Source organism: Pygoscelis adeliae, unplaced genomic scaffold (assembly GCF_000699105.1).
Source record: "Pygoscelis adeliae isolate BGI_AS28 unplaced genomic scaffold, ASM69910v1 Scaffold145, whole genome shotgun sequence".
NCBI lineage: Eukaryota > Metazoa > Chordata > Aves > Sphenisciformes > Spheniscidae > Pygoscelis > Pygoscelis adeliae.
In genome coordinates, this window is record NW_008824866.1 from 779,076 (window position 1) to 802,909 (window position 23,834).

A 23,834-nucleotide genomic window follows, 5' to 3' on the forward strand; every position below is an offset into this window, starting at 1 on the left:
TCCTGGCACAGGCTGCGGTCGCCTCCCGCCGGCTTCTCCGTCCTCGGATCCCTCCCGCGCACTATCCGGGGCTGCTTACAGGGCCTCTGTGCTAGCCGGAGGAAGGGGGAGCTGGTGCTGAGTTCCTGGTGCGGGTGGAGCTCAGCTTTCGCGTTTCCTGCCATGTTCTTGCCTTTCTCTTGGAGCGACTCTGGCAGGCATGGGTTTCTTGCTAGATGGTGGTGGGCGTCCTCGCAAACGCACTTGACCTGTTGTCATGAGCGCCATGCCTCTCCTGTTGGAATGTCAGCTCGTACTGCATGTGATTACTTGTTTCTGCTGACCGATGTATCGCTATTAGTAGGTGCCCTGGGAAGAGACGTACTCCAAACCTGGCTTAGATTTGCAAGGCAGAAGTAGTATTTACTTGAACTTGACTAGCTGCACTTTGCTAAAGGTCTGCCAAATACACCCGGCCGTTACTGATTAGCATAGACAGCAGCATCAGTGCATTAAGATGCATTTTCCAGTTGTAAGATATGTGGGTAAGAGGTATTTTTATGAAGTTGGGAAAACATAGTGTCGGCAACCCCTTTATCCGCAAGCTTTCTCATATTCATATGGTAGGCTGGCTTTTTTATTCCGTGTTGCAAATTATAGGGAAATTATTACAAGATTGCTTGTATTTGGAATGTCTTCATTTTCTTATGTTCTCTGCCATTTTGTAAAACGTAAAGTAACATACAATAATGCTTTTCTACACCTTTTTCAGAAAAAGTCCCTAGAGTCCATAAACTCTAGGCTTCAGCTGGTTATGAAAAGTGGTAAATATGTGCTAGGATACAAACAGACTCTGAAAATGATTCGGCAGGGCAAAGCCAAGCTTGTCATCCTAGCCAACAACTGTCCTGCTTTGAGGTAAGCAGATGTATGAAAAAACAGTTCGCTAAAACTAAGACTGGTTCTTTGCACAGATACAGCATGAACTTCATGTTAATAGCTACAGTGAATTATTAATACAGAATACTTGCTGGCATATTCCAGAGTGCTATGAAATAAAAGTGATGGGTTGTTTGGTGTGTAATGATTTCAGGTCTGGATGAGCTGAAATGCTTCCCAACATTTTTCTAGCTTTCAAATTCAAAGAGTTTGCACTAGTGAAGGTACTGTAAGCTTTTCACACTGTGATAGCATTCATTACGAATATAATGGGACTGAATTCCTGTGTTTTTTCAAAGTAGTATATTGGAAAATAATTTTACAGGTAGGAAAACTAGTAATTGACACTGATTTAAAATATTTGAAGCACACAAAATTTTCTGTCCAAGTGAGTTATAGATTTAGGATCCTGGTCAGTGAAATTGCTTTTTTGAGAATGACATTTTCTGTGTTGAATTTCTGGGCCCTTTTTGTCTTCCAGGGATATTGACAGAGTTGGGAAACTGTAAATGCAGAAAACCAAAATTAGATGCTTGAGAAATGGCAGGACTGTTATGGTAGGCAACATGTTAGTGGGGATCCCAAAAGTGCTTGAGGAACAGTATTGACCACTGGAATCTCCTGGTGGAAGTCAGAAGAGAAGGGAATATAGATTGACTCTTTTTTTTTTTTTTTTAAAGAAAAATACACAGTTTCTTTCACAGCTAGCTGCAGTCAGATCTCTGTTCAGCATCTGGCCGCTGGGTATCAGCCTTAATAATGGTCATGGTTTATGCGCTTTGGCTTAGCTCCTACAACATTTTGGAAGTCAAAGTCCTGAATCCCCCTTCTTTCCTGTAGAAATGAGGAGCTGCCTCAAGGATTTGCACTCAGAAGTGGGTTTGCCGTTACATACCTTCAGCATACTTCTGGATAAGGGTTCCTGAGCCACACAGTAGTGATGTTGGCTGGCAAGGAACAGAAGTGTTTTTCTGGGTGGGAAGGAAAACTGTGTAAGGTTTAAGTGTGATTGGAGTTAAAGCTGCTCTCGCTGTATTACAGTCAATTAGAATTGTTTGTCAGTACTGTAACGCCTAGGTTTTGAATTTCAGAAAATCGGAGATCGAGTACTACGCTATGCTTGCCAAGACTGGTGTCCATCATTATAGCGGCAACAACATTGAATTGGGCACAGCGTGTGGAAAATACTACAGGGTGTGCACACTGGCTATCATTGACCCAGGTATGTCTCTCTTACATACCCATTTGGTCACTATACTGTTATCAGTGGTTCCGCCACTCACCTGTGAGTAGCAGCACTGTGAAGTAACGTGCAGAGGCGATGACATACTTTGCTGTCCTATAATTTCCTCTGACCAAAATCCTGTTCTTCTTTTGTGAGTTCTAGGTTCTTGGAACCTGAAATTACTGCTGCTTATGTCTGCACATAGCTCCTTTTACTGCTAAACCCTGTGAGCGTGTGGTTTGTCTCCCTGTCGGTCTGTAATGAGGTTTCAGTGGCTGGGAAGCAACTTTATAGTACATGTTTCTGAGCCCGTCAGCTAGAATATGAGCTTGTGCAACATACTGTTTACATCAACCTTGTTTGACTGTTCCAAGACAAAGGATTGCGAGTTGTCCTGCTTCCCAGAGTAATATATACAAAAATAACCTATATGCAGGTGGATACTAATCCAGGGTTGAAAATTCTATTAAATGTTTTGTTTTAAAACTGTAAATCTGTGTGTAATTACTATGGTTTGGTGGCACTCTTTGTGCCAGAGAGTTGCTCAGGTTCCTCGTACAGACTGGTAATTAGGTGACTTGTCGTCCGCTTTCCAAAATCTTCTAAGAGAAGAAACAATCTTTTGTTCTGTTTATTGACCAAAATGCTTACGCATGGATTTAATGGTTTTTGTAATAACTTTCACCAAATGTTCCCCAAGTGGCATCAGTTTGAATTTGCTGTTTCTTCAGAAAACTTTATTTAGCTTGCCTTGTATTCAAGTATTAGCTGTAAACTCAGTTTTCAGAATGTTACCTTTAGGTTTGATTGGAGGGGGGGGGAGGGCTAACTGTAAGCTAAGGAACTGCAAGTAAATCTTATTGCTATGTAACGTAATGCGAATATTCTCGCTGTCCTGATATTTTCGTGATCAGGGGAGGCTAGGCATTCGCTATATTAAAACTATGCATTGTGTCCTCCAGGACTAGATTGTTGCTCTAGTACTGGCTTTGTAAATGCTAGTGACATAATTATTGTAAAAATACTGTGTATGTATTAGCAAAATACAGTTACAAGTATTTTTTTTATCAAGCCATCAAAATGACTTGCTTTTTTCCTAAACAGACTGTCTTTGTATTGCTTTTAAGTTGTTTTCTATTTGTAGAACCAGTGTGTTGGTTTTTTTTTTAACTTTTTGGTTTATTCCTGAAAACGGCTCTTTCTGTGGGTCCTCTTGTAACAATGTATTTTTGTTTTTCAGGTGACTCTGACATCATTAGAAGCATGCCAGAACAAACCAGTGAGAAGTAAATGCTGTAAAGGTGTTATTTCTACAATAAAACTGGTTACAGATCTGTTTTAAGAAAAATCTGTATTATACCTTTGCTGGTTTTAGGGAACAAACTATATAAATGAAGATTCATTACCACTGCTGTGTTTCCTGTTCTATTAGAAATAACCTTCACAGGACAAAACTTGTCTGTTTCTTTCTCTAGAAATTGTGGATCTTGAGAGGTAAGTGGAGTAAGACTTGATCATGGCAAGTATGGTGTCAAATCCCAACAGGCTAGGGCTTCTGTAGTTCTTTGGTTTTGGAGTGCTAATGCAAAAACAAGTTGTAATGTGAGGTACAGTAGCAAATTTGGGATCTTGGTGGGGAACCCCAAAGGGTTTACTTACACTAAAAAAATTCACACAGTTTTTACCAAGTCAATCACAAAACACTAATGCAAAGTATCCCCTTTGTCTTTTCATTCCAAGAGAATATATATCTGTCAAATAGGATAGCTGCTAGATGTGATGTGTAACATCATACTTCAAATAAGATACCAATTAACTCTTCAAAGCTGACTTTAAATTAGTCCTTTTTTTATTAGTTTTTTGAAGATGTTGTGTTAGAGACAGATGGGTTGGTGTTCTCAAGTCACTATTGCTGAGAACATTGGTGTCTGAACAGATTTGTGCCTGTTTTGTGTGAGACCATGGCTGCAGGATGTTCCTTGTTACTAGTGATTATTAATAGAGGTGCCAGTGCTTTGCTGACATGCGGTAAAAGAAATGCCTAATGAAAATCAGTATGTACCGGTATCCTTGCAGAACATGCATTCTGTTTGCCGAAGTATGCCAAAGCACAGCGTACCTTAAAGCTTGCCGTTACGTATCCGTGCACGCTCAGAGCTTATCTGAGATCACTTAATCTAGTTTTGCTGCAACTACTTCTGCTTCTGGTATAGAATGGATGAAGTTGTGTATTTCCATTTGGAGATTAATAAAGAGGCAAACCAACGTGTATCAAAGCAAAGGAGGAAGTGCTGGCGTCTCTACCTATTAAACCCCAGATTTGGATCAGTTCAAGAGATGGTTTAGATACTGCTGTTAGTGTGAAAGTAAAGGTCGCAGAAGGGTGCCGTTGCTGCCAAGGGGAAGGAGTAAAACTTCAAGGCACTTCAGATGGCCAGAATGGCTGGAAGCAATTTGCTGTTTTCATTTGTGTCTTAGTGTTTGACGAACAGGCGTGCAGCTAGTTGTACTGGCCAAAGAATGAATTCATAATTAAAATACTAGTTGCATTCAGGAAAGTTGGGAGATTCACTGAATGCTGACCAAGGAACAGTAGGGAGAAGTTACATGGTCTGGATGTGGTAAGAGAAGTAGTACTTGAAACTTGGGATTGTGATACCCTGATAACCCAGCAGATTTCCCACTTTACTCATTTACTTTCATCATAGTTTCAACACAAATGTATAAATTCCTGGTTTTACTTCCAACTGATTTCAGTAGTCTACTCTTGTTGGAAGAATGTAAGTGAAATTAGTTGCTGTGAATGCTGTCCCACTTGTCTGTTTTTATATACGTATGTATATATAGAACTATATATATCCACACAGGGTGCTTAAAATACTAGCAGAGTGAGTGGAGGAGGGAAATACAGAAAAGCAAGCCAAATAAATTCATACCCTAAAAGTACTTCAAAACATGGAGGTTTCACTTCAAAAAATAACAGCATTTTATTGTTTTGCATAGCTTATTTCAGTTGTTTAGTTCTGCTTAATTAGAGTTTTTGCTAGTTACTGAATCATTTATAAAATTTTCAACATTTCTTATCTGCAATCAATGCAAGACAGAACACATAGTATATAGATGCAGGGATCCAGAATACTCTTTTCAACTTCAGACACAAGGATTTGTTATTTTACTTTGAACCAGTTTAAGAAAATAGCTCTGACAAGTTTGTATGTATAAATATACAGTGTAGTATACACTTGAAATTTTGATCAGTATTTTAGCCTGTTTTCCAAGTCTTCCATTCTCTTTGTCATTTCTTCCAGTAGACAAAAGTTAAGGAAAGACAGCTACCGATGGCATGCATTAATAGAAAATCAGTGTCAGCTGCCTGATTGTGGTGGTCCATAAACTTGCTTGTTTCTCCTCTTTGTTACCCTCTTTGATTCCCAGTAGTTCCTGATAAACTAGTCCCCTCTCTTTTCTTACTCTGCTTTGATCAGCTGAGTTGAGAAAGCTGTGTGAAGCCCCATTCATTAACAGGCATACCTCAACATGGAGTTCAGGCTGCAGCTTATTAAAAAGGCTGGTGGTTCTGAAAATTGGCCATTTTGCTCTATTTTAAAGGGAAGCTAAGTATTTATCCTAGTTAATGCTGTTTAAAAAATGCTTCACTCAATCATATGGAAAACTACATGTAAGCTAACAGTAGATAATAAAACTGTACGTAGCTCCATGACTGCAGTACGAATGTCGGCTGATGATCTTATATTCCTGCCCTGTGGTGGTGTAGTGTAGGGTATTGTTTTTACAAAGCCAGCGGTTTCCAGACAGATGTGGAGTAGAGCACAAGCAACTCCATGGGATCTAGGGCTGGCTCCACTGAAAGTAAGAAGCCGTAGCAATGCGAAGCAATGGGAGCAAGAGTGGGAGTGCGGTTTCTGTGGGGGCTAGCCTGCCCATACATCAGGTTTATGTTTGGTAATTCCTCAACTGCCTGTCATGCAGAAGGGACTACTATATGCATGCTAGCATCATTTGAGCTGCTTTCTATGCAATATCAACGTTTCTCAAGTGTTTACAGAGGCAAAGTTCAAGTAGCAGAAACTGCATTCATCTACTGATAGAAAATGTTGAATGTAGTTGGATACAAATCATCGACAGTTTGGATTGGTCCCTCTAAATTTATATTCCATAACTGGAGCTAGTCTTGTAGCCAGTTCTCCCTCTCCCTCCACCCCCCAGATCCCTGGGATAGGGACCGGCCAGCAGAGTCTTCAGCAGTTGTCAAGAACTAGTGTATCACTCAGTATCCGAGCTGCTCTTCAGATAAGGCAGAGAAATGAGGTTTGTAATGGTGAGGAAACTGGATAGTTCTTACTCTGTTCAAAGCAGTGGTTGCACTGGGGAAGTGCTTGGCACTGTTCCTATCAAAATGCACAGGTGCCTGGCTCAGTGTCAGCAGCTTTTCCATTGCCTTGAGTCCTTCTCAGACTCTCAAAATCACAGGGTTGCCTGCTCAAATTGTAAAGCAAAAAAGCACATGTTGCTAAGCTCTGTTTTCTTTGATTATCAGCAAGCTCAGTGTTCCTCATAGCCCAGCTGCAGGAGATTACAGTAAAGAGGCTATTGCTTCTGCTGAAGGGGGAAGGAGTGGTCGTCTGTCTTGTCAGCATCTAGGTTGGAACTGTGTGTGTCTGGAGAGAACGCTCTACGATGTGGGAAAAATGACCTAGAGATTTTTCTCCAAAGTGTCCTTGGAGACTTTGGAGAAGTCCCTTCAGAGAAGTGTAGATGTTGATGAGCATTTGAAGCACCTAGCAATAAACTTATACGGTGGCTTTCTCCCCCTTTATGAAGTAATTCTGCTTTGCATGGAATAATTTAAAATTAATCAAGTGATCAGAACGTGATTCCATGAGCTACCTGCTGAAGGATTCACTTGCGAAGGTGAGAGACAGGGTGAGGCTGGCTGCTGCAGTTACACAAAATAGCTGGAGGTAAGGTCTGAACTGGTAGGCAATATTTTGCAACCGGTTAACAGAGCCCTCTGTGGTCTTGCCTGCTGTCACGACCATTGAGGGCTCTGTTAGCCTGACTCTGGACACTTAACTGCACAGGTTCCTCAGCCTGAAGCTGTTCTTGCGTAGGAAGCACACAGTTATGAGCTATTGGCATCACTGCACTCTTCTGTGTAGAAAAAAAGCGCTTACTGATCTTGCACACAGTTACAAAACTAAAATAGAAGATGTGATGTCTTTTTACTATTTATTTGATGAGGCAGAAGCAGCTTTCATGGAGAAAACACAGGAGTTTGCTGCATAAATACTGCGTGATGCAAAATATTGCAGAAAGTTGTATTGCCAATTTGCTGCTGTTGTCTCCTGAGACATCTGGTGGATGATACAGATAGTGTAAAGGCTACTGTACTAACAGCCCCCCTTGAAAAGACGGACTAACTTGGGGGGGGGAGGGGAAGAAAGCTAGCTATCTGCACTTAGCTAATTTTTATTTGTATATTTGTTTATGCAAAATTAATCAGACCTCAGTCCTCTCAATTCCTCTTCATTTGGAGTATTGCTTTAAATGGCTCACTGCATCTGGTGCTTCACCAAGCAGTTCAGAAGGGAACCATCTCCTGTATTCTGACTCCTGTAGCCAGTAAATGCTATTTCAATACCATCTGAAGAAATAACCCAAAGCGAAGAGTGTTAGTCTTGAATTTGATCAGTCATTTCTTTGCTGTCCGTGAAGGTGTTTACCGTAAGGGATTATTAAAAGTTAAGATCCTTATTAATATTTTGGTCCCTTCTATGAAGGGGAGGCAGATTTCAAATCTTAAAAGCCTTGCTTCTTGGAGATTAACGTTATCTATTAAGTAGTTTAGCTTTTCATTGCAGTAGATTGATTTCAGCTATGGAGACAGCTTGGACTTGATGCATTATAGTTTCCTTTAACCTGCCCCCCTTGTCTTACATGTAAGAAACAATTATTTTGAAAGGATATATCGCTGGGTGAGTTTTCTTACTTCATTGGTTGCATAGTTCTGGAATGTCACAAGGTTTTCACATTTGCACTGGTCTTTACCTTTTGAAGCTTTTGCTGAAAAACAGAAACAGTCAAGCATAGGCTAAATGCTGAATAAATTGAATGGGATGGGGGGGAAATGACAAGGACTTATAAATGCAGAGCAGGTTTAATTCAGCTTCCTAGCTTCCTGTTCTCAAAACAGGTCTACTACCAAAGGAATGCTCTGGGGCAGATTTTGTAAATACTGGGAAATGGGACACAACGCTTAGGCCTATATATTCAAAGAGCAGTCTGGATTATTCTAAACAAAGGTAACCTGATTACCTGTTGTTCTTGTTGAGTGAGTGTGACTGTCTTCAAAAAGATACTTGTGGTGTATTGCAAGATTGGGACAGGCAATGACATCTGTGGTGGCTATTGTGGTTGATTCAGGTCCTGCAGGAAACCCCCCAAAAGTCTAAAAATCAAACCCACTTCACTTAATTATACAGTATTTTTTTTCTACTCACATGCACAGAGTTCTTAATTAGTGAGTAATCTCACTGATTGCAGTGAGGTTCATTCATGGAGAGGACTAGGGATACAAAGATGTGGAGGAATCGAGCTGTTAGACTGTATTTACTGTACATGTGATTTAAGTTGTGGGTTGCAGAACTGAAAGGGAGTTGTGAAGGTTCCTGTGAGAAACAGAAGTGATTGAAAGCTGAACATGCTTTAAAATACAAAGCACAGTGTTGAAATACAAGTTTCCCCATGAAGTAATTCATTTGGATGGTGTAAGAAGCATGCAGCCATGCATTTGTTACAGTGAATCTCAAATTTTTTGTACAAAGCAGATTTGAATTGCAGAAAGGAGGGTGGCTTAGAGGGGGATTGGAAGGGGAATGGGATGAAGAATTCTTTCATAGGTGAACTGTTAGGGTTTTCTACAGAAGGCATCATGAAGAGGCAATTTAGCAATGATCTGGGGAGACAGCAGGATGCTGAATTAAAACAGCCAACCTGAAGGCTGTGGACCAGCCTTACGAAGCCTCCCAGGTGATGGATCCTGCTGGTGAGCTGACTCACTCAAGGCTGGTAGAAAGAAATTGCCAAAGGAAATGAGATCACAAAAGGAGCAATAAAAATGTTCACATTCCCTAGAAATGGAGATGTTTCTTACTAGTAACTTGGTGTTTCTCTGTCTCATAACACCTGAGAATGCCTCATACCTGTGCAGTTTAGGAGAGGTACAGTGTTGATGGACACTCCAGGACTTGCCCTGCAACTCAGACTATCACAGGAACTCTTCCAAAACCAGAAGTGCTTTATGAATAGATTAATAGTAGTGAAGCAATCTGAAATGACAGCAACCTACTTTGTGTCCTTTAGTGAAAATTCTTGTATGTTTCATTGTCATCCCTCAGTGCTTTGGGGTGAACTGACTAAGAATAAAAACTGCTTGGAGAAAGAAGAAATTTCTTACTCCTTCAATTTTCTCCTTTATAATGGGAAACATTGATCAGGGAATTGGGAGTGTTTAGGTGACGAGGGTGCAGTAGAGTTTATTTGATGCTCTACAGTTATAAGCAAATATACAGGTTTCTAATTCATGAAGCACAGCCTTTAAAATGTAGGAATTTATTTCAGACTCCACACACCGATCTTTTTAGTCAAAGGGTGTCTGGAAAGAAATGGAAACCTATTTTATATGTAGATACAACCACCTCGAGAGTCATTCTGTGCACTGCCCCTTTCTTGCCGCAAGAGGGTAACATAGAGGCAGCTTTGGTTCCTTAAGAATGGGTTCTTTTCTAGAAAATAAATACTTCACCTTCAATTATTTGTGGAGCCGTTATATATATATACCCAGAGTTCCTTCACTGAGAGTTGAATGCGTGAGGGTAAAAGGTGAATGTGCAAACTCTCCTGATAGGCCCTGAAGATGCAGTAGGGAGGTGGAAGATGCTTCTGGGTCCCACAGGTTTGTTACAGCTATTGGGATCTCTGTTGGTCTAGTGAATTTTGGCAGATGCACAATAATACGCAGCTGTACTAAGTTGCTGTGGGAAGGAGATGAGACCCTCTTGGTGGGGGCTGGAATGACAGCATGAGGAACAGGGAATGAAGAGGGATGAGTGGCTGAGTGAGAAGACCAGAGTTCAGTGGGCAGAACTACAATATTTATATACACACCAAAAAGTCTGCGTGGGAACCAGCTGATGGAGGGAACACAGATTTTGGAGAAGAGTTCAGGGCAGAGAAGTGTGGGATGAGATCACCAGGTAAGGAATGAAACAAACTGGGTGAGGAGTCTAGCAGAAGAATGATCAACTGGGAACAAGGATGGTGAGATCTCCAGTGTAGGAGGGAAGAAACGGGTAAGATGAAACTTGAGTGTTTGACCCTGGGTAATGACTTGCTCTAGAAGTCATTTATGAGCTGTAGGCTAATGAGGAGGCTGTCTAGGAAGAGCAGAGGAACTGACCTGAAAAGTTTAAGCTTTGGACACTGGGCTGGTATAGACAAGTAATTAGGATTCAGACGTAAGGGACAGGAAAGAAGACTGATGGATACACTGGTAGAGGTGTGGCAGAAGGTCTCCAGTTTGGGATGGGAATTTGGGCATTTCATAAACTCCTCTTCAGGCTTCAGAGACTTGTCGGGGCCCAAAGATTTCTGATCTCATCACCTCTGTAAGGCTGTGAATAATCAGACAAGTAGTGACAGAGGCTGCTAACCCTGAGTCCCTTGGTGAAGTCAGTGCAGTGAACGTAAATATTCAAATTTGTTGGGAAACAATGCTAAAGTTGGGTGTTTGTTTTTAGTGTTCTGTTTTGTAACAAACCCCAAGTATTTTGTTAGGAAAAGCCTGTGAGAAAGTATCTTCAAAAGCAGTGGCTGGCTATTTGCAGTAATGATAATGATCCACCATTTGGAAGAGGAACAGAATGTTAACCAGCAGGCTGCTGAGTACTGTCATCTGATCAGGGCTGGGGTCTTGTGACAGAAATATTATGTGACCATGTAATTAAAGGCTCCCATCATGCATATGCTCAGAACAGGGGTGAAGAGGCAATCATGAGTGCATATTATGTATGACTGCTGTAGCTTTGTTAGTGCTTCCAGTCAGATGAGAAATGAACATGAACCAAGACAATGAATGGGAACCTTCTGACTGAATTCCTCTTAATAAGAGGCAAAAGAGAAAACCACTTTTTTTTTTTTACTACTAGTCATCAAGAATAATTAATAGTAATCAGCAGCTATTCTACAAGGCTGATGCTTTCTTGCACAATGAAAGGAAAAAGCCTTACCCCAAAAGAGATTTGGAGGGCTTCTGTTTTACTTGGAAACATGCAGCCCATCCGCAGCTGGGACTGGGAAGGAGAGGCTTTGTCAGTGGAGTCCATGAGGTTCAGAGGGTCTCCCACTGCCCTCACAGGCTGGAGCCTCAGGAGTCCTCGGCTAAGGACCAAGGCTAGAGTAAAAATGAAATTACTGCTGTTGCAAAGGAGGGAAAAAATTTAGGCTGTAAACCAAAATAGAGGGGGAAAAAAAAAGAACTTTCATCTTGTGTAACAGGCTTGGAAGCAGAATTTCTGGTGGAGTGAGCTGAGCAATAGGTAATCCTGGAGTGACCAGAAAAACAAGACTGGATCAGTCCCCAGTTCACAGGTGTGAGGCATTCCCTGTTGGTGAGAGAGGAGGAGGACAGAAGCTGAGTCACACCAGCTCTGGCCAGTTACTAGAGGTGTAGTCTAGAAACTGCCACAAAGGGGCAGGATTTACTTATTTTTCATATGGTAAGTAATGTAGTTTAGCAACCACGATTTTCTTTTTATTTTTTTTAAACACTGCTGTGGGTACCTGAAGGATGCATTTCCATCACAGAGCTCTGGGGGTTGCTAATGAGTGAGAAGAATTATACCGGTTGCCAGACAGTTTTGGCTTTGGCGTCTCCCCAAGCTTTTAAGATGACATGCTGTCATCAGCAGATTATCTGCCTAGTAAGAAGGTTAATTGAACAGGCTTGGTTTCATGTTATCATAGTATTTTGTATTTCAGAAAGATGGAACTAGGACTTCTTAGGACTGAGAGAAACACAAAGAATATACAAGCTAGGAAACATTCTCAGATTCTTTTTTTCAGATTCTTACTTGACGTCTGTATAAGGAAGAAATGCACTGCTGCTTGCCAGCCAATTTTACACAGTAACGTTAAAGAAGAAAATAAATCCAGTTTGCATTTAATTCCAAAAAAACCAACCAAATAAAAGCTAGTGAAATCTTGCACAATTCTAGTGCTATGACTAATATTATTCACATTGACGTTTCTGAATTTTCCTTCAGGTACCAATTTGAATGTACAAATAATACCGAGTCCTGGGAATGTGTGAGTGGAAGAGACCTGCTGTCCTCTCTCTGGCTGAACAGCTTTCGTCCCAGCTCACATTCCCCCTTCCCCTTGCAAAACTTCAGCTGGGAATGTTTATACAGAGGCTGTTTGTGCCAGAGTGAGGAAGGGTGCTTTCTGGAACAAGCCTTCCACGTTTGTGGAGCAAAACTTGGAGCTTATGCATAACTGAGATCCACTCTTTGTAGCTGTGAATGTATGTTCGATGAACTATTTTTAGTCTTCTGTAAGTACGCGCAATAGCTCTTGATGATTTCTTTTGCTGTGGTTTAGGTTTTTGCCACTGGTCTTAAGAGTAATTTTTTATTCTCATTAAGACATTACAAATCCCTGATTATTTTCCCACATTCCTAATGAAGTAGATCATGCTTCTTTGGCAGGGTGGGGTTCAGTGCATGGCTGACTTAACTGTAGAAAAAGGAAGGGGAGGGAGCAATTGATTCTTTCAGGCACAGAAGTGTACATTTTATGCAACCTTTATTAAAATAAAGACAATTATTATATACCTTTACCCGGTGATAGATTAAGGGTATCTATTCCTCACATATTAAAGGGCAGAAAAATTACCGTGAGTGACTTATGCCTTGCAATGTATGATACAAATGATCTGTGACCTATACTATGACGCTAGTTGTCCTTTTAGGCCTGCAAAAAATCTATAAGCATTCATTCCTTTTCTATCTCAATGAAAGTGGAATACTCTTACCTTCACAGATTTGGGCTCTCAGCGCTTCACTTATATCCTCCATGGCTGTGAAATCCTCAGCATAGAAGAGATGTTTATATGATGGCTCAGAAGCAATTTCCAGCAGTTCTTCCTCAATTGCTTTTCCTATTCCAATGGCATAGATAATTATACCTGATTCAAAAGAAATTGCACATAATTATTACATGAGCAGTTCTAAACCCTTGTTTCTCCATGAAAGGAAAATATGAGCATTAGTCATTTGAGAGAGAGAGAAAGGGAGAGCACAAGAAATGTATATGCTGTGTAACTTCAAAATTGGTTTTGAACAGGCTTAATATGCTTTAGTTATTGAGAGATGTGTAAAACTCACTGCTTTGCTGTAATTTAACAGATAGTTTTTAAGTTAGAGATGACAGTTGCCTGGCCACTACTGATAGTAAATGAAGCCAGAAAGAGTACTGCAAAACATCCAAGAGAATCACACAAGTCAGCCGTTCAGTTGCACTGAAAGTTCCTGGATTGTGTGTGTCTGTGCACGCAGGGTGTGTGCAATAAAGCTATTACGGGGTTGATGGGAAGACTTGTTATATATTAGCAAATGGGGCAGAATCCTGAAAGACGGCAGTAACTTTTTTAGAACAATATGAAGACTTAGTGTTTCATCAAAATCCTCAGAGCACATTGAGAATAGATTCTCGCACTCCAAGGGACACTAGTGGGCTGGGAGGCACTGCAAAGGCACCCAGACCTACGAGGGTAAGAACAGGGGAAATGAAACGATTTGTGTGGCTAGGAGAGAGAGAGCCTTGCAACGGGGATGCTCGGGACAAGTATTTCCCCAGCAGGGGTGCGGTGCCAGGGAGAAAGTAAATGAGGATTTGTAGTTTTCTTCACTCTGAAAGCGGGGAAGGAGGAAGTGGTTCACAACCCTCTCCGGCCAGATTTTAAACAAGAAATGAATACAAAACATAGTGATCTTCAATATCCCCTTTTTCAGCAGTTATTTTTTTATTCTCATGAACATATGCTTTGATACAACAATTCTCTTTACATCAGTTCTGGCTTAGAAAATGTCCACAACTAGTACTGATTTTGTGATTCATAATACAACTATTAGCTTCATAGTATTTCAAGCTCTTTTATAAGATTGAAGAGCAGAAGCTGCCTTCTGTGCTGGTTTTGGCTGGGGTAGAGTTAATTTTCTTCATAGTAGCTGGTATGGGGCTATGTTTTGGATTTGTGCTGAAAACAGTGTTGATAATACAGGGATGTTTTAGTTATTGCTGAGCAGTGCTTACACAGAGTCAAGGCCTTTTCTGCTCCTCACACCACCCCACCAGCGAGTAGGCTGGGGGTGCACAAGGAGCTGGAAGGGGACACAGCCAGGACAGCTGACCCCAACTGACCAAAGGGATGTTCCATACCAGATGACATCATGCTTAATGTATAAAGCTGGGGGAAGAAGAAGGAAGGAGGGGCTATTCGGAGTGATGGCATTTGCCTTCCCGAGTAACCATTACGCATGATGGAGCCCTGCTTTCCTGGAGATGGCTGAACACCTGCCTGCCGATGGGAGGCAGCGAATGAATTCCTTGTTTTGCTTTTCTTGCGTGCATGGCTTTTGCTTTACCTATTAAACTGTCTTTATCTCAACCCACGAGTTTTCTCACTTCTACCCTTCCGATTCTCTCCCCCATCCCACCGGGGGGAGTGAGCGAGCGGCTGTGTGGTGCTGAGTTGCTGGCTGGGGTTAAACTACGACACCTTCTCAGCTGGTTGGTTTCAGATAAAACTTAGGATGAGGAGGTTTGGTATCTCTTTATTATCACAGGGTAATAACAGCTACACACTCACTGAATTGCAACTTCAACCTTTTTGCTGAACAATCCTGGGCCTGATAACATCATAAAATACGCATTTTCCAACTCTTTAACATTTAACGTAAGCATCTCCTTACTTTTCGTCATGAATCTGCCTACCATTGCACTTTAGCCAGGAAAGTAAAACATTCACCAGAAGCTGATTCAATTTAATGAACGGTCCAGTCATGCTGAGGTCTGTTGCTTTTTAAAGACCTGGAGATATCAGTGATAAAGCATTCAAGGCCAATTTCATATTAAGCATTACTACATTGCCTATGCTGCAATTACACAGGGGATGGATTTGGCTTGTAGCATTACAAGTATCAGTGTATTTTGTAAGTAAGCAAGGTTGGCTTGTACTTCTTTCCTTCTTCAGTCCTGTAAATCCTCCACGTACTTTCCCAGATCTCACTAGTTAGCATATAAATCTTTGGTTTTGTTTTTAATATTTTAAAAAACACTTTGTTTATATTTCATTGTAATGGCACCCTTGTTAGCACATGCTCTTCTCATATCATTGGACATTTTTCCCTTTTCTTGTTAAGAGAGTTATCAGTCCTGACCAACACTATTCTAATCATGTATCAAGTTATGATTGATATATCAAATCAGTAAAACAAGAACAGAAAGATGATGTGCAGCATCTTCTAAAGTCTATTTTCTCTGTGTTGTGGGCCATCTGCCATGGTTCTTAAAGCAGTTTCTCATAAAATAGAAAATATTTTGCAGAGAAAAAAGGGATCCTTTACTTTCTTGAAAAGTTTTGAAAATTTTCAGTTGACTCTGCTAAACAGCTGAAAAGTTTCTGATTTGTGGTACAGGTGTCCTAGAGGATGGATTTCTGCCCAGACATATTCTAAATTAAAAATCACCAGTTTTCAGTTACATTTCAGCATATGACCTCATAAGGCACATAGAAACAGAAAGACAGACAGTACTACAGCTATAACCTTTTGTAAAGAGGACCCGTCTTCCTTCCAGAACACAATCAGCACTATAAAATTGGATAAAAATACAGAATATATGTAAAGGAAATTATACCATAACCAATTACTACCATAGTATTTCTCAGGAGGATAGATTTCTGTATTTTGAAGAGACAGGTTGGGGGTTTTTTACTGCTTGCTTAGAATTTTTGATGAAGTTCCCAGTGTTCCCAAATCTCTGTATCAAATGTCTACCCTTAGTGGATATGTTCAGGGCACTGCATGGCATGCCAGGTGGGTAGTACCACTAACTGTGGATGGCACGGAACCCCAGTGGTGAGACATTCATCATGGGTCCCGCACTAGGGATGACATACATGCCTTGTAGCAAAGGTTCCTGTGAACACCAGAGATCCAATGTTCTGCTACAGTGGTCGCTGTACTACCCAGACTGCTATGGCAAATGCTCTCTTGATTAGCACATACTGTAGCACATCCATACTATTACCGCATCTTATTTCTAACGATATTTGCCTTTTAGAATGAGTCAAAAACATCTCCACATACCGTTTCGCTTTGCTCTAGCAGCCCACTCGGAGACTTCATCTTGGGCTCGTCCATCCGTAAACACGATGGAGATTCGAGGGACATTTGCTGAAAATGGTCTTGCTCCTTCTGTTTCTGTGAAACTTCTCTCAAACATTTGCTTCAGAGCCAGTCCTGTCATGGAACCTCGCCCCATGTATTTCATTTGCAATACAGCTTTCTTCATGTCTTTGGCTGAGCTGAACTGCCTTAATGTAAACTCTGTGTGAACTTCAGTGGAATACTGAAGCAAACCAACTCGAGCAGCTTTGGGTGAAATCTCAAGTGAATCCAAGATTCCCAAGACAAATTGTTTTACAATTTCAAAATTATCCTCTCCGAGACTTTTTGATCCATCAATCACAAACACCAGGTCAAGTGGGCCTTCAGTGCATGCTGTGAAATAAGCAGCAGAGCGTTCAGATCATGAAAAAACTCCACAAAGCTGGAAAAGGGACCTAGATACCCAGGGACTGCATAAACTCAGAGATCATCTAGAGTACCTTGTTCCTGGCTCATTCAACATTGCCAGCATGTCTGAAGATGTTGTGTACAGTCTATATCAAAAGCTAAGAGTGTGCCTATGACCAAAAGTTTAACAAAAATATAATCACATTATATAGCATTTTTTGAAATGAGGCATTTGAAGTGAGGTCAAGTAATTTTAGAAATTAAAGACACAAATGCTTTCTAAATAAACTGTACTTACTTCTGCATGTTTTCTGATCCTCTTTCAGTACGTATCCCTTCTGGCATTTGCAGATGTATGAATCGTCAATATTAACACAAATATGTTCACAACCATGGGCAACTGATTTGCAGACATCTTTATCTAGGAAAAATTGAAATATTGGTATGTATTCTATTTAACGTATTTATAAATTCAAAGACTCCAAACATGATATTTGAAGAATGTATGACAAAAGAGTATAACATCTTTGTTCATTTATGGAGCAATGCCAGAGAAGAGCAGCTGACAGACATACTGAGTTACTTACTTTGACATGTTTTCCCATCTTGTCGCAGGACAAAACCTTCATGGCACTGACAGCTGTATGAATTGTTATTATTAACGCACACATGTTCACAGCCATGGTCAATGGATTTACACAGGTCTTTATCTGAGAATTGTTAAGAGAATTTCCTTATTAGACCATTTCTCAAATGCAAAACTGGCATGAACAAGCTTTGAGTGAAATTAAGTCTGTTATTTCTTTTATGACTGAAAAAACATATTCCCCATAAAAATTTCAGCTACTCACTCCTGCACGTTTTCCTGTCTTGCCTCAAAATAAACCCCTTGTGACACTGACACGTGTATGAATCGCCAGTTGGAACACAGGCATGTTCACAACCATGGTTGACTGTTTTGCAGATATTTTTACCTTGGAATAATGAAAATTATAATTAGCACAGCTAGGTAAAAAACTTTCACAAAATGTAAAAATTATGGCAATAGTCTTCAATGAAGGAGCTCACTTCCATGAAGTTGATTCTATATTAAAGACACAAATAACACACTACTGTTGGATAGTGTGTTTCATTAACAGGAAGTACAAAACAAAAATTAAACAACTTACTCCTACAAGTTTTCCCATCTTCCCTCAGTATGAAGTCCTCATGACACTTGCAGATATAGGAATCATCAGTATTAACACAAATATGTTCACAGCCATGGTCAACTGAGTTGCAAACATCTTTATCTGAGAAGAGTGGATGGAGTTTGTGAGGTGAGGTTCATTAGGAGAGAGAATTATCTTTTAGTAACCAGCTCAAATAGTTGGAAATCACAAATGTACACATGTGCAAATACTCACAGCCGCAACACTTAAAAGCCTCAAATAAAACCATACTTCTACAGCTCAGGCTACTCACATCTACATGTCTTTCCATCTTCCTTCAGTATGAATTTGTCATGACACTTGCAGATGTAGGAATCTTCAGTATTCACACAAACCTGTTCACAGCCATGGTTGACTGAATTGCAAACATCCTTGTCTGCAAACAAGAGTTGGTAGTCAACATACATCAGCCGAGGCCTCGATTATACGTGTAATTCATCAAATTAAGTTCTCATGCTACTTACTCCTGCAGGTTTTCCCATCTTCTCTCAGTAGGAACCCGTCATGGCATTTGCAGATATACGAATCATCAGTATTAACACAAACATGTTCACAGCCATGGTTGACTGATTTGCAAACATCTTTATCTGAAAACAGATGACAGCTCTTTTCTGGTTAATGCATTTCTACACAAGCATGAGCTGCAGATAAAAAGTATGCTGATAAATATCAGACTACTTACTTTTGCATGTTTTTCCATCTTCTCTTAGCAGGAATCCCTCCTGACACTTACAAACAAACGAATCACCAGCATTAATGCAAGCATGTTCACAGCCATGGTTGACTGATTTGCAAATATCCTTGCCTGGGAATAGTTAGATAATATTTAATGTCGTTCACTAGTTAAATTTTTTTTATAAATACAAAAACTGTGGGGGTAATCCCATGAGCAAAGAAAGATGGAAGCCTGCAAACTGAAAGCAAATCTCTGGCTAGTTAAATGACAGACAGCTTAGCATACATGGACGATGAGTTCTTTACCATCTGAGCAGAAAGAATTGCATGGTTCGGATGGTTTCCCACTGACAATAAATCATTTTAGGATTAATCTGACTAGATTAAGGAAGAGGACTTTACATTAAGAGCAGTAAGAGTGAAAGGAAGGAATAATTTAGTACAGTCATTTAGCACAAATTCATGCTGGTAAAAACAAAATTAAGCAAAACACCACAGGACATGAAGCAAAATAATTCTTCAACTTCCTTACATCAATGCCAAGAGTCTGCATAAACAAACCCCAGAAGAATAGGAACTACTCATTTAAGAGGATAAATAAAAATCTAACTGCTATTGCTGAAAATTGATGGGAGGATTTGCATGACTGCAATGTTAAAACCAGTTGGTTAAAACCTCTTCAAGGAGGATAGATGGGGAGAAAGTACAGAAAGAAGTGGAGCCATCTATCAGCATTCCCTGTTTCTGTTTCACCGCAACACAAAAGAAAATATTCTCAATTGCTAATGGAGATGCTAATGCTAATGCTAACACACTACCTTTACATAGAAAGTAGAACAGTACTGACAGCCAAGTTCAGACTGACTCTTCAGCAAAATACTTAGGTTTAATGTGTAGGAAAGAAAAACTTATATGTTTACAAGAACTTCAATCTGAGCCAAATTACCTGGAGGTCTCATGCTGCGAATACAAAAATTCCATAAACTTCTACAGAGGACAATCTTCTAACTCAACAAGCATTACATTTAAGACATGGCAATCTAAACTAGATCCTATTATAGCAGATAAAGAAGAAATTATCATGTAAGTAAAAATTAGCATCTGCTTATGCACAGCTGTGTGCAACTCGGACACATTTGTGGTTTATAAACAGAATCAAACACAAACCAGCAGCAGACATGGCTATTACTTCAAAAGGATGAATTTTATGTAGCTGAAAGCAAATATGAGCCAGAGTATTTTGGGATGGGGGGGGGAATAATAATAATAATAAAAAAAAAGTGAATGATTGCACTATTTAAGATTATTTTACTAGATACCCCCCAAAAATGTAGTCCCATAATCTAAAAAGAATGCCAGAGTAGTTAAAAAAGCAACCTCTTTTAGAAATTGCAAACAGCTGTAAGATTTGAATAATGATCGAAAGAAAGGAATATTCACAGTATTTACTGAACGTGAAAATATTAGGAATTTGAAAACGCTGAAATAATAAGATAAAGGACAAGGGGGCACATGGCCAACAAAATAAAGGATAGTATGAGTAAGTTATTTAAAGACTATTAGGAACAAAAAACATTCTAACAATGTATTGTTAATTAATGGATAGAAATGGTAGAATTGCCAATCTTAATGCAGAAAAGTTAAAAATATTTCGTGTATTCAGATCTGAACTTATGAAATAATAGGCTACTGATGATATTGTTGAAGAGTTTCACCAGCTAAGAAGTAGGTCACACGGTACCTACTGAAGACACACACATTTTTAAATCAGTAACTCCAGATAACTTGCAGCGAAGAGTTGTAAAAGAGCTGGCTGAAGAACACCTTGCATGCTGACTGTTATTTTTCAGTAACTCCTAGTACTCCGAGGAAGCCCCAAAACACTGAGCAGTCTCCATCCCCAGTGTATGCACACACACTGAAAAAATACTATTGTTCCAGTGTTTGAAAAGGATGAGTAGTTCATTGTAAGCCTGTCAGCTTGATATTGATCTGCATTAAAATAATGGAATAGATAATGTGGAACTTGATTCAGAGTAAAATCAAAGAAAAGATAATTAATATCAATCAACTTGGTGGTATGGAAAAATAGATCCTGGAAAACCAAATAAATATCTTTTCTAATTGATTATGAGGCTGGTTCTAAAGCTCATGCTGTTCATACAATGGAGCATTCAGCAAGGCAGCAGTCTTGGTATTTATTTTGGTTAAGAAAACTGGCTACAGAATCAACATTATATGGATTAACACTGAGAATGTGAGAAGTCTTCAGAATAAATTGTAAATGGGGAAACATCAAGTGCCTTTCTTTCTAAGAATTTGCCCTGCTCCTCTACTGAACATTTTTATGAACAACCCAAAAGAAAATACAAAACAATCACTGACAAAATTTGTAGGTTACTTCAGTTTTGAGAGAATGGCAAATAAAAATAGAGCAGCTGCTGATATAAGGAGACATGAATCTTTTTGCAAGCTGGATAACAGCAAATCATATGTATTTTAAAATAGCCAGAACTAAGCATAAACATTTAGAAACAAAGAATGAAGGCTGTACTTACAGGATGTGGGACACCTGTGTTACTGAGAGTCTTAAACAGCTTATGATCATGGCAGATAATTAACTGAACACAAGTGCTAGCAGAATATTTTGGTCACAGACTAATGCTATCTTTGGTCATAAAAAAAGATAGATTAAAAAAAAGATAAAAGATAAAAAAAGATAGGTAGATTCAAATAAGAATTAGGTGGGTTATAGTTCCTCTACCTTGGACCCTGCTGTGTCTCCTATTAGAAGACTTTGTACCTCTGTGGTGCCCCCACAAGGATGCTGATAAATAGCAGAGGCTTTAGAGGAGCAAGAAGAGATTTATGAAAAGATTAGAAAACATATAAAGAGCCTGAAGGAGTTTCATCTGCTTATCATTTACAAAAGAACATGCTAAGAGGTTAAGTTAGTCATGATCTGCATGAATATACACAGAACAACACAGTGGCAATTAGAACTTCAACCCATCAAAGTAAAATACAGCAACATCCTATGCTCAAGATTAAATCTCAACATAATCTAGAAATGAAGTTCACATTTTAAAAGCTACGTTCAAACCTTAAAATTGGCTGATTTTCTGAAATGTATCTTTAGTTCAAACAATAATTAATTCATAGAAGTCTTATGATCTATAGAGAACAATATTCTGTTCTGACCACTATGAATCAGTGAATAATCTCCTAATAAAAGGAAAATGAAATTTCTTCTTTTATTCATAAGCTACTTACTTCGGCATGTTTTCCCATCTTGCCTTAGTACAAATCCATCATGGCACTGACAAGTGTATGAATTGTCATTATTAACACAAAGATGTTCACAGCCATGACTGACTGATTTGCAGATGTCCTTATCTAGGAATAATTTACAGTTTGATAAATGAGAACATTGCCAAAACAGTACAAACTAAAAGTAATAAGTTCCCAGTAAATAAAGAATTTATCCTCCTTTTTGTCAGGCAAAATCCCCTATAAGAAGACCTACCTCTAATACAATGTTTCTTCAGTAGACCTCTGAGTGTAAAAAATACAGTAACATAAAATAACTTACTTTTACAAGTTTTCTTATCTTCCCTCAATACAAAACCCTCGTAGCACTGGCAAATGTATGAACTATCAGTATTCACGCAAACATGCTCACAGCCATGGTCAACAGAATTGCAAACATCTTTATCTGGAAAAAAAAAAACGGTTCCGGTATTTAAAACTTGTCTATGAATGCACAGATTGTAAAGGAAGTCTTCTACTAAAGATAAGGATACTTACTTCTGCATGTTTTTCCATCTTCCCTTAGTGCAAATCCCTTGTAACACTGGCAGATGTATGACTCATCAGCATTAACACAAACATGTTCACAGCCATGGTTAACTGAACTGCAAATGTCTTTATCTGAGAACAGTTGATGATATTTCGTTAAAGCACATCTACAGCGAATGTATCATGCTGGGAGCAATAATAGCTTTTATTAGGTCTACTGATACCACTGGAGGAAATGGGCAAAAATGTAGGCAGCAAACACTTCTAACCCTTGGTATCTGAAAAAATGTGGATCTTTTTTGTCTCCAGTCGTATCAGTTTGGCTATTAAAATACACTATTTCTGTCCACAGAGTCTCTTACAAGCTTCTGGTAGGTATAACAATACTATTCCTATATTATAACAGTAAACTGTTGTTATTGTATTTATTAGAACACTTCCACAAATCCACATACTGTAGATAAAAGTCTATGAGTAATTATCAGAGTACTTACTTCTGCATGTTTTCCCATCTTCCCTCAGCAGAAAACCCTCATGACACTTGCAAACATACGAGTCATCTTCGTTAACACAAATATGCTCACAGCCATGGCTGACTGATTTGCAGATGTCCCGTCCTGGGAATGATTGATATAAATACAGGTTTTGAATGAAAACATGTTAAAAAAATGTAGATATCAAAAGGAAGTTTTTTTTCCCAGTGAGAAGTGAAAAAACCCTTTCTTTCCTTGCCTGATGCACATGCAAAAATGTTCAATAGATACCAGTCACTCACTTCTGCACGTCTTGCCATCTTCTCTCAATACGAATCCCTCACGACACTTGCAGATGTAGGAATTGTCAGCGCTAACACAAATATGCTCACAGCCATGATTGACTGATTTGCAGACATTTTTACCTGGGAATAATTTAATAGATAAAAAATTGTGTTAGTTAAGAGCAAGATGTTCAAAGTCTTACAATTCCCAACTACTGAATGTTCTTGTCCTCGCTAATATACTGGACTCAATACTACAAATCATTTATAGCACCTGCTGTCTTTTTTTCTTGTAACAAAAAGGTACATCTTTGTCCTGCTAATTTTACAACCTCACTATTAAGGAAAAGTGCACTGTTCCAGTTCTAGAG

General features: G+C 39.4%; 2 protein-coding genes across 2 annotated transcripts in view; one reads left to right on the forward strand and one right to left on the reverse strand.

Moving 5' to 3' along the window:
* RPL30 (ribosomal protein L30) overlaps positions 1-3,551 on the forward strand; it is a 6,334-nt gene extending 2,783 nt beyond the window's left edge. The window contains exons 2-4 of the mRNA XM_009324440.1: positions 752-897; positions 2,010-2,140; positions 3,384-3,551. Coding sequence (XP_009322715.1) covers positions 752-897; positions 2,010-2,140; positions 3,384-3,433 — 327 coding nt within the window. The 3' untranslated portion in view covers positions 3,434-3,551. The remainder of the gene's footprint in view (positions 1-751; positions 898-2,009; positions 2,141-3,383) is intronic.
* A 1,677-nt stretch (positions 3,552-5,228) lies between these two features.
* Positions 5,229-23,834, reverse strand: part of MATN2 (matrilin 2) — a 64,467-nt gene continuing 45,861 nt past the window's right edge. The window contains 9 exon segments of the mRNA XM_009324403.1: positions 5,229-5,450; positions 8,132-8,227; positions 8,480-8,590; positions 9,158-9,229; positions 13,257-13,409; positions 16,594-17,007; positions 17,610-17,732; positions 18,698-18,820; positions 23,201-23,323. Coding sequence (XP_009322678.1) covers positions 5,398-5,450; positions 8,132-8,227; positions 8,480-8,590; positions 9,158-9,229; positions 13,257-13,409; positions 16,594-17,007; positions 17,610-17,732; positions 18,698-18,820; positions 23,201-23,323 — 1,268 coding nt within the window. The 3' untranslated portion in view covers positions 5,229-5,397.